General features: G+C 51.4%; 1 protein-coding gene across 1 annotated transcript; it reads left to right on the top strand.

The window, feature by feature from the left end:
• The first annotated feature begins 3,871 nt into the window (after nucleotides 1-3,871).
• On the top strand, nucleotides 3,872-6,950 carry LOC125556191 (purine permease 3-like). Its single transcript, XM_048718973.1, has 2 exons — nucleotides 3,872-4,741; nucleotides 6,451-6,950. The coding sequence occupies exons 1-2, from the start codon at nucleotides 3,941-3,943 to the stop codon at nucleotides 6,781-6,783; spliced, it is 1,134 nt and encodes a 377-aa protein (XP_048574930.1). The 5' UTR covers nucleotides 3,872-3,940; the 3' UTR covers nucleotides 6,784-6,950.
• The last annotated feature ends 3,772 nt before the right edge of the window (nucleotides 6,951-10,722 follow it).

Here is a 10,722-nt window from a genome sequence, read left to right as displayed (position 1 = left end):
CTGTGTTGAGCAGAGGTATGTCCCCAACTGCACGTTCATCAAGTGACACAAAAACTATCTTCGAGGGCCCCAAAAAGTTTCTTATAATAATTGGAGATGTACAACTTTAGGTTCTCATGCCCTACAATTGTACCCTCGTCCTATTCAAGCTGGATTATTTTCTTCTTTCTATGTTTCCCATTTGCTATCATGTGGAAGAACTGGGTGTTGCCATCACCTTGGATGACCTTTGTCACCTTAGCTCGGAGAGCCCATTTCATCTCTTCCTCTTTAAGAAGAGCACACAACTTCTACTCAACCTCATTGTTAACAGTCTGATCCGACACATTAAAAACGTTAGACTCGGCTTTCAGATCTAACTCATTTATAACTTGTGTAAGTCTCTCTTTTTCCACTTTGTATATCCCAGTCTGATATTTGGCACAGCCCCTCAAGAACTGGCGCAAGTGTCGAATTTTATTTTGCCATCTATCACCACTAGAACCCACCTCACTCCTTGGCCCATTCTCTAGCAATGAGATCCATGAAGCCTTCCCTCTCGAACCATCCTAATTCAAAAGAGAAAATGTTTTTGTTTCCCACATGGGTCGCTTCACCCGTGTCGACCAACAACAGTGTATGATCAGAGATTGCTCTTTGAAGCGCATGTACCGTTACCAAAGGAAACTTTTATTCCCACTCTATATTGGTGAGCACCCGGTCCAACTTCTCACATGTTGGAACCGGTAATGTGTTCGCCCACGTAAACTGTCTACCAGTAAGAGCATCTCCAGCCGTTGGCCCCCCAAGGGGCGCCTAAAATCGCCCCTGGGGGTGAGCCGGCGCAAAAAATCGGCCTGGGGCCAAGTTGGTCCCAGCCGCCGGCCCCAGGGCCATCCCAGGCGCGTTCAAAAAAATTAAAAAATATAGCAAAGTTCAAAGTTCGGCGAAGTTCGGCATATATTACATTTAAAAAGCGGGTTTTTATTACATAATATATATAATTAAAAAAAGAACTGGCTAAAAGCGGAGTAGTCGCCGTCGTCGTCCGGCTTCTCCTCCTTGACAAGGCCGTCCCTGTTGGACCCCTGACCGGCGTCGCCTATGCGGGCTGGTGCGGCGGCGCGGCGTCGTCGTCGTCGCTGTCCTCGATGACGATGATTCCTCCTTCGTCGCGGCCCCGGCCGCGCTGCGCGAATCGCCGCAGGGCGGCGCACTGGCGCTCCCTCGACATCTTCAAGGAGTCCGCGCGCGCCCATTCTAGGGCCGCGTCGTCGTCGAGCTCGACGTCGCCGCCGTGCTCCGTCTTCACCGCGGGGAGGCCCGGCTCCGTCTTCACCAGCGCCAGGCCCGGCTTCGTCTTGGGCTTGACGAAGCGCGGAGGAGCCGACGAGGGGGCGCGTCGGCCACCCTCATTGATGATGATGCTGGCGCTGCGAGTGCGCCGGCCGAGCGGCGTCTCCACCGCGGGCTCGGCCTTGACGCTGAGCAGCGCCGGAGCGTCGGACAAGTGTGAGGAAGAGCGGGAGGAGGAAGAAGAGGAGGCGCCGAACCTCCTAGGCAACCATTGCCCGTCGCGTCGGCGGTGAGCCGTGGCCGTGGCGGCCACCCTCGCCGGGGGTATGCCAACGGCGGGTCGTTGCCGCCCTCGAGGTACGTCAGAACGCCCTCGAGGGTGCGGCCGGGGACACCCCACCACAGGTGGCGTCCCTCGCTATTCTTCGGTTCGCCCACCACCGGCGCACCGTTGATGGACGCCATCCTCTGCTGCTGCCGGTGCTGGAAGTACGTCGTCCACGCCGCTATGTTGTCGGCAACGTACTCGGGAAGGGCGAGCTGGGCGTCGGTGAGGGAGGCGCACACGACGTCGACCTCGTCGGCGAAGTAGCCCGGTTTCACCACGGCGTCGGGCAACGGGAGAATGGGCACTCCCCCGTTGCTGAGTCTCCACCCCGTTGGCCCGGCGCGCATGTCCGACGGCGCCGGGATGTTCGCCTGGAATAGGAGCCAAGACTCCTGTTCGCGGAGCGAGCGGCGACTGAAGCCGTTGGCCGCGGCCTCATCTCCGAGGAATCGCTCGGCCATCGGGAGAGGGAGGGAGGAGAGGGAGGACTCGGCGGCGGCGCTCGGGAGAGGTAGACGGCGGGCTAGGGCTGGTGTGGCTAGTGTGGCCAGAGGCGAGGGAGGCCACCGGCTTATACAGCGGCGTCGCCCCGTGTGTACGCGTGCGAGGGAGGGGAGGCGTCGGCGCGCCCCCCGTGAGGAATCAATGGTAAGGCTAGCCGGCGGCAGCCTTGCCATTGATTCCCCGCGGGAAACCGAGGCGTTCGGGGATGAAGACACACGGTGTCGCTGACGCCGCGGGCCCGCGGCTCTTTCGCGCCAAAACCGCTCGCCCCGGCGCCCCCGAACGTCCCCCAGCGCGCCGGGTTCGGCCTGGGTCCGCCGGCGCTAAATTCGGGCCAGGCCGGCGAAAATCGGGCTCCTGGGGCGCGACTGGGCCGATTTTTCTGCGCCGGCGCGAAAAAACCACCTGGGGAGGCCTTTCTGGGAGCGCGGCTGGAGATGCTCTAAGGTCAATCTCCCTCAAATCGAGACTCTCAATGATCATATTAAACATGAATGACCATCTTCCATCGAAGCTGTCATTATTTTCTCTTCGCGTTTTCTAATTGTGTTAAAATCTTCCCCCACAAGAATACGCAACCTTTCATCCCCATAGATTCTCACCAGGTCTGCAAGAAAATCATATTTAAATTCAGGTTGAGCTGCGCCATATACCGCTACCAAAGCCCATCTGAATCCATCAATTTTTGACCTCACACGAAATTTGACGGCAAAATCTCCATATACCACATTTACTACTTCTAATGTTTCGCACTTAACCCCAAGTAGTATCCCTCTAGATCGAGCCCTTCGGGGCAATGCAGTCGGTGTTCTAGACCCCACAAGAGCTATATCTACAGAAACTAAAATAAATGGTGTATACAATGTTCATGAATTTCACTTTATTAGTTCTGATACATAGGTCCGGAGATAAGATTGGCAAACCTAACTTTGTAGAGTGACCAATTCAAAATGGCTATAAGAAAAGGCCATTGTTACTATCTCTTTTTTTTTGAGAAACCTCATGCGAGGGCAGGGGTTCCTGCATTTCATAAAGAAGAAAAGAGTTAGTCCGGTTTATAAGGAAAACCGGATCCAAAAACTAACATTTTTGGTTAATGGGGGAAAATTGAATGAAACCCCAAAGAGGAAAAAAAAGAAAAAAAGAAAAAAAAAGTAAGAAAAGACACTAGAGGTTGGGGATAGGGACAAGACAAATGCAGCATCAAGGGTGATCGTCAGAGCAAAACACCAGAGCGCCTAGGCCCAAAGAACTTAGGCATACAAATTGCCTATAAGAAACACCCATTGTCACTATCGACACTAGATTTCAGTAGTCGTTCTACATTTTACTGTTTATTATGGGTGCAATGCATTATGCACCAAGGTTTAGCAAGAAATTTTCCGACAATATATGTGAGCATAACAACAGTAGTTTGACGTGGTTAGGCAATATAATTTGTTGGTCCATGACAAATGCATGTGTGTTTCCCTCGCAAAAAAGAAAAATGCATGCATGCTCTGTGTTAAGCTAGTTTTCCATGATTTATCAGAGCGTTGCGGTATCGAGAGTACCGCGTGCACGCAAGGACACAGGAGCACCGGATGCGCTAGCTCTCGCAGGGACCTTATCTCATGTTGATTGTTCTAGAACAACGACCACCATCCCTCTTGAAGAAAAACACATCGTATCGTACGGCACGCCGAGAACGCCAACGCTTTTGCATCTCGAGGCAGTATATAGCTAGCGCACGTACTCACACTCTGTACGCACCTTCGTTCTAGCTAGAGCCGGGCAGCTTCCCTCCCTCCCAAACCTCGATCGAGATCAGCCGGCCGGCCGGCCACCTCGGTCATGGAGGTGGAAGCAACAGGCCCGCGCCGCGCGCAGCAGCAACCATGCAAGAACGGCAGCGCCAAGCAGCTCCCCAGCGACGCCGCTAAACCGCTCCGCCTCAACCCCCTCCTCGTCATCAACTTCCTCCTCATGGTCGTCGGCTCGGCGTTCGGCCCGCTCCTCCTCCGCGCCTACTTCCTCCACGGCGGGACCCGTAAGTGGCTCTCCAGCCTGCTCCAGACCGCCGGGTGGCCGCTCCTGCTCGCGCCGCTCAGCGCCTCCTTCCTCTCCCGTCGCCGGAGTCACAAAGACCGCGGCTCTGTCGCGCCGCTCTTCCTCATGTCGCCCCGCCTCCTGGCCGCGACCGTCGCCGTCGGCTTCATGACCGGCCTCGACGACCTCCTCTACGCCTACGGGCTGGCCTACCTCCCGGTGTCCACCTCCTCCATCCTCATCTCCACGCAGCTGGCCTTCACGGCCGCCTTCGCGCTGCTGCTCGTGCGCCAGCGGTTCACGGCCTTCTCCGTGAACGCCGTGGTGCTGCTCAGCGTCGGCGCCGCCATGCTGGGGATGAACGCCGGAGGTGACCGCCCCGCGGGGGTGACGCGGGCGCAGTACTCCGCCGGGTTCGGCATGACGCTGGGCGCCGCGGCGCTCTACGGCCTCATGCTGCCCGTCATGGAGCTCAGCCAAGCGAAGCACGCGGCGAGGACCGGCGCGGCCGTCACGTACACCCTCGTCATGGAGATGCAGATCGTCATCGGGTTCACCGCCACGGCCTTCAGTGCGGTCGGGATGCTTGTGAACAACGATTTCCACGTAAGTTTTTCAGCCCGCAGCTGTTTTTCTCCTGCTGTTGTTAACTTGTTATAGTCGCACGTAAACTTTCTTGTACTGCTGCTACAGTAGAACTTGGACTGCCGGCTCACAGCAGAAGCGCATAAGATCATCTACGGTCGTGGACAGCAAATCCGATCTCTCAAATCGTCCGCGGACGTGCTCGGACGGACTCGTCTGTGACCGATCAAGCCTCAGATTTGCTCATTTGTATCCGGATACCTCATACTCTAACCTTAAATCTATACAAAATCATGCAAACGATGAAATCCGCGTATTACGTAGATCAATAACCTATACTACCCTAACCGTCGTCAAAGATGTCCACTATCTCCGCGCCTGGCTCCGGGTATATGGCCGGCAGCAGCAGCTCCGGCTCCTCCACGCCGGCCTCCGCATCCATCTTCCCTTCGACCTCATCGAAGAGCGTGTCAGTTGCTGCGTGTTTCTGCCGGATGAACATGTGTATAGGGAAAGCTATGCGTACAACCTAGGGGGCAAAGATAGTTCAAAATCCATCTAACAGCAATTAACTCTACTAAGATCAGTAAATAACAATCGCATTTTCGAACTGTTCACGACAACGTTATCATTTCTGGTAGGAACAGCAAAGCATGAACAGAACGAACGGAGTTCCTTCATGTCATCATCCAAGTGATGCAATTGTAAGACTACTAGGTAAAAAGCAGAGACGAAAAATTACACAGATATGGTAAACTATTTTGGCCCACTAAGAAACGTAGATCTTCGTTGATCGAAAGTTTAGCGCTTTCCCAAAGGAGCACGTTTCTGAAAGATAGGACACTACTCTACGTACCAATATTCTCATAGCGCCAATAAAATCCGCGACTGCAAGAAAGTGCCTAGAAACGACCGCAGAAACCATAAATGCCAGTGATGTAGATTTGAACCTTGCCGTGGCAACTTGCGCGACGTGTACTAGACTGTACGTACGTATATCTATGCTCATCCGGCAAAATCCAATCATTGGACAACTAGTCCATACTTATTACGTCTTTCTCGGATGGGAAAACGCTAGCCGTGTAGATGATGTCGTGATTGGGAAATACGAGAGCGCCTTTGCGTGTAGTAGCTTTGCATAGCATAGAGCGATGAGTTTTTGGCGTCGAAAAGTACGGGACGTATGCATGTACAGGGGAAAGCTACGCGTACAACCAAGCGGGGAAAGATGGTGTATTTGCTTTCTTGCAAAGAACTTGGTTTTTGCAAGTTTACGGACCTATGCGTGTCGATTTTTTCATGGACCTAACCTTAGTTACTTGATAGTACTTCACAATTCACATAGTTCATCAGCATGTGGTGCGAGTTATTCTTTTCAATTTACTTTTTGGTTTTACTAAGTCTTAGCCGACTGTTTTTTCTTACGTTTCAATCGACACCGAGCACCATTGATTTGATTTTGTGGCATGTACAAAGTTGTGCATCCTTCAGGCTCTAGGAATAAACATTGCATACATTTTTGTTCTGGATGTACAAAGTATTACACACTGGACATTTTTTAGACCAACAAATTCATAAGATAGACTAAGACTTGAAATCTTAGCCGACTGTGACTTAGATTTTTTTTTCTCTCGGAGGAGATAGAAGTTCAAGTATATCATGTACTTCATTACAAAAGATTGATGATTTTCAATGAAGATATATAATTTTAACGCGCGAATCATATGCAGGCTATCCCAAGAGAAGCCCGGGAGTTCGGGCTCGGCCAGATTGGCTACTACCTACTGCTGGCCGCCTCGGCCATTGTGTACCAGTTCTTCTTCCTCGGCACCATTGGTGCCATCTTCTATGGCTCAGCGCTGCTCGCCGGTGTCATCATGACCGTGCTCATCCCAGTGACTGAGGTGCTTGCTGTCCTATTCTTCCATGAGCCATTCAACGGTACCAAAGGTGTCGCCCTCGCGCTATCCCTCTGGGGCTTCGTCTCCTACTTATATGGAGAGATCCGAGCCAAGGCGCAACACTCTGACAAACCATTGAATACGGAGCATTTGGACCCTTAGATGATCATACATGCATGTATTCAATATGATATTCCTATATTGAACTACGAATTACTTTGTTGCCAAAAAACTGATATCTGGTAAAATATTATTGTATAGGCCTATATGTTTGCTTGATGTGATTTCTAAATGGATCACTAAGGTAGTAAATAATAGAACTATTAGTCCGGCACATAAAGTGGTTGCTCCAGTTCAAACGACCTTTATTAAAGGCAGATATATCTAGATGGTGGGATCTTCATGAGTCTTTGCATGAGATCAGTACGAGAAAGGATAGTGATTTACTCTTTATGGTAGATCTTGAAAAATCTTATGATAAGATCAAATCGATTTTTGTGTTTTTTCTGTTGATGAATGGTTCCCCGGTGCAGCATGTGAATTGGATATTTGGATTAGACAAATAGTACAGGGGGGAATTGTAGTTGTCATGGTCAATGGACACTTATATATGTCCATATTTTAAATCACGGAAGGGGTTGCGCCAAGGGGTCTAAAAGTGCATCTTCAACCCCCAGGTGGATTTTGGTCGTTAATGTAACATATATCTCACGGGATTGATGATTTATAAAGTCCATTTGATATTAGGTCCCAAAAGATGCAACAAGGGAAATGGTTGGTGATCCCTACTTTAAAACGGACAAGTGTTGACAAGACTCAAGGCTTAGCTTTTACATTTTAGTGATCCAAGATCACGTTGAGTTCGTAGAAGTCCCAATACTATCAAAAGGTGATCGAGGTTGCTAAGTTGAGTTTCTTTCTCATATGTGCTTAGAGATCAAACTTGAAAGAATAAAAAAGACTCCCATTTTTTCTGCTATATCTCTCTGACTTCACAGTTCACACTACTCAGAGCCTCTGATCCACTTCTATGTGGAATCTAGGGATAGTCATTGCTCAACCTAAATCACTCGGAGCCTCCATGTCATCGGTACTTGGATTGTCTGGTGCACTTGTTTGCTCTTCTTGGCTTGACTGGATTCGCCAAACCATCCTTCATCGAAAATTCTGAATAATAGCTTAAGTGTGCACAGATGTGTTGTAGGTCACTCGAAGCCTGCAAATGATTATTGGGTCGGACCCTCCGAGCTACTTCGAGTAACCTCCTTTAGTTTTGCTCGGAGCTTCCGAGCCAATCATTCGTAGAGCCGAACTGCGCAAAATGGTGTTTAAATGTCACATGGTCCAACCTATATATACCCCGCCCTTTCCCACCAGTTTACTCGAAGCTTCCATTCAAATCAATTTTTCTATGAGAGAATTGTCTAGTGCTAAGTTCAAGGCTCTTTCTACTTCAAATTTCAAGCCAATCATTTGATATTTAATCTCTCTCCTTGCTCATCACCCCAACCCCTTCGGTCCAAATATCCATCTTGAGAGTGACCCAGACGAATTGTCTTTTGAAGCACAAGAGCATGGAATTCCACACCAAGCAAGCTCATCTTGTTAATTTTGAACGGTGTGCGCATACTAGATCGGCTAGGTGTGTGAAGGAGCCAAGAAGTTCGTACTTTCCACCATAGATCGCCTACTTCGGGAAAATCTACCCCCGAGTGAGGTTAGACTTTCGTGGTTGTAAGCAATGGTGGAACAGGTTGGTTGCTCCTTCATGGATTCCATGTTGACCTCGCAACCGGGATCTCTGTGATCCTAAAATATCTGTAATTCGAAGCCTCCATCAATATTGAGTTGGATAGACGAACCACAGGAAAAATCTTCTATCAAGCCTCCACTTGCTTGCTTTTCCCTAACGATTGATACGTCTTCAACGTATCTATAATTTTTGATTGTTCCATGCTATTATAGTATCATCTTGAATGTTTATTATGCGATTATATGTAATATATCATTTTTGGGGACTAACCTATTAATCTAGTGCCTGGTGTCAGTTGTTGTTTTTGGCATTTCAGGAAATCAGTATCAAACGAAGTCCAAACGATACGAAACTTTTTGATGATTTTTTCTGGACCAGAAGGGACCCTAAAAGCTTCGGGAGAAGACCTGGAGAGTCACGAGGGAGCGACAAGCCTGCCATGCGTGCCCTGGGGGCGCACCCCCGGGCTTGTGGACCCGGGCAGGCTGCCCGGTCACTGACCGATCATGATTTTTCGATCCAGGCGGATGTTTCAAACATGCCTCAAATGCTCGGGCTGACCGGGACCCCTCATATCCAGCCCAAATATGGTGCAGATATGGGGGCACGCCCGCCACGTCGGACCCGACCCATGCTGGCCCACCCAACCCACATATATTCGTCCCCACCCGCTCGCCGGACCAACCCTAGCCACTTCAATTCACTCCCCTCCGCCACGCGAGCTCACCTCCGGCGGTTTCCGGCCTTCTCCGGCATGGCAGGCAGCGGATCGGACTCCGGCTAGTCCGGATCCGTCGACCGGGGTGTCATCCCGTGCGGGTTGGATGAGGCAATGGCAGTCCGCATTACACTCCGCCGCTCCCGAGAGGACAGAGCCGCAACGAACGGATATGTCCACCACTACAAAAAAAAGACACATCCGTGACATTTTGGGCCGAACAAAAAAAATTCTGTCATACATATGACACTTCTATGACGATAATTGTGACAAAACCCGGTATCATCATAGATGTGGTGGGCTCCTACTTCTATGACAAAAAATCTTGACAGAAAATGGGCTTTTCGTCCTGGGCGGGCCGGAGACGCAGCTGCATGACATACTTTGGGCCGTCCATGACGGAAAAAAACATGGTAGAAGCGAGGGCGAGGAAAATTTCGGGGAGTTCCCGGTTACAGTGGGAGGTCGAGGGCCGAGCGATGCGCGCTTCTCTCGTACACGTACGCGAGTGTGTGCGAGGCATTGGCTCTAACTGAACCCGAGCGAGGCGTTGGGCTCTAACTGAACCCGAGCGATTGCACTGTAGGCTACGCGTTACTGAACCCAAGCGATCGATCGATGGCTGTTAACTGAACCCGATCGAGCAATTCCTTCGCTACTGCTGCTAACTGAAGCCAATCGATACTGCCTCTGGATGAACAGTGAGCGTTGCGGGGGGGTGGATGAACAGTTCCCGGTGGGGGTGGATGAACAGGACCCCGTGGTGTTGCCTCTGGATGAACAGGACTCCGGTCGATCGAGCCGGTTGGGGCTGGATGAACAGGCGCCCGTGGAGGGCAGGATGAACAGTAGACGGTGGATGGCAGGATGAACAGTAGCCCATGGAGGGGTGGTTGAACAGGAGCCCGTGGAGAGGGCTGGTTGAAAAGTAGCCGGTGGAGTAGCGCGCAGTGGAGGCTGGATGAACAGGAGCCCGTGGATGAACAGTCGCAGGTGGAGGCTGGAGGAGGTCGACGGTGGATGAACAGTTGCTCGTGGAGGCTGGAGGGGGTCGATGGTGGAGATGAACAGTATCCCGTGGAGTCCCGTTTTACGGTACGCCACACCCCTCCCGATGAACAGGACCCCCGTTTCGACAGTAGCGCTCGAACACAAGTCTGTTTCCTCCGTTTTGCGGTACGCCACACCCCTCCCGATGAATAGGACCCCCGTTTCGACCGTAGGAGGTCTGTTTCCTCCGTTTTACGGTACGCCAGACCCCTCCAGATCAACAGGACCCCGTTCCAAACGTAGGAGGTCTGTTTCCTCCGTTGTGCGGTACTCCAGGCCTCGTTTTCATCGCCTGTTCCGTCCAAGCCCTCCCGATGAACACGACCACGCATTCCGTACCGACCCAGCCGGTTGGCTCCCACGCGTTCTGTTGCCTCCCGATGAACACGACGCATTCCGTTGCCTCCCCATGAACACGACGCATTCCGTTGCCTCCCCATGAACACGACGACGTTGTTTCTCCGTTCCGACCCAGCCATGTCCACGAGCCCTCGCCGTACGTATGCGCGAGTAGGCGTTCGAGACCCCGCCTGTATGTACACATATGTGGCCGTATTTTCTTTCTTGCACCCTGGCCGCT

The sequence above is a fragment of the Triticum urartu genome, chromosome 5 (assembly GCF_003073215.2).
Source record: "Triticum urartu cultivar G1812 chromosome 5, Tu2.1, whole genome shotgun sequence".
Classification (NCBI taxonomy): Eukaryota; Viridiplantae; Streptophyta; class Magnoliopsida; order Poales; family Poaceae; genus Triticum; species Triticum urartu.
This window is presented reverse-complemented; position numbering and strand designations above follow the sequence as displayed.

Bases quoted from the DNA above. Each gene is read 5' to 3' on its own strand.
- LOC125556191 (XM_048718973.1), top strand. From the start codon at position 3,941: ATGGAGGTGGAAGCAACAGGCCCGCGCCGCGCGCAGCAGCAACCATGC. The intron at 4,742-6,450 runs GTAAGTTTTTCA...AATCATATGCAG, and splicing joins TTGTGAACAACGATTTCCAC to GCTATCCCAAGAGAAGCCCG.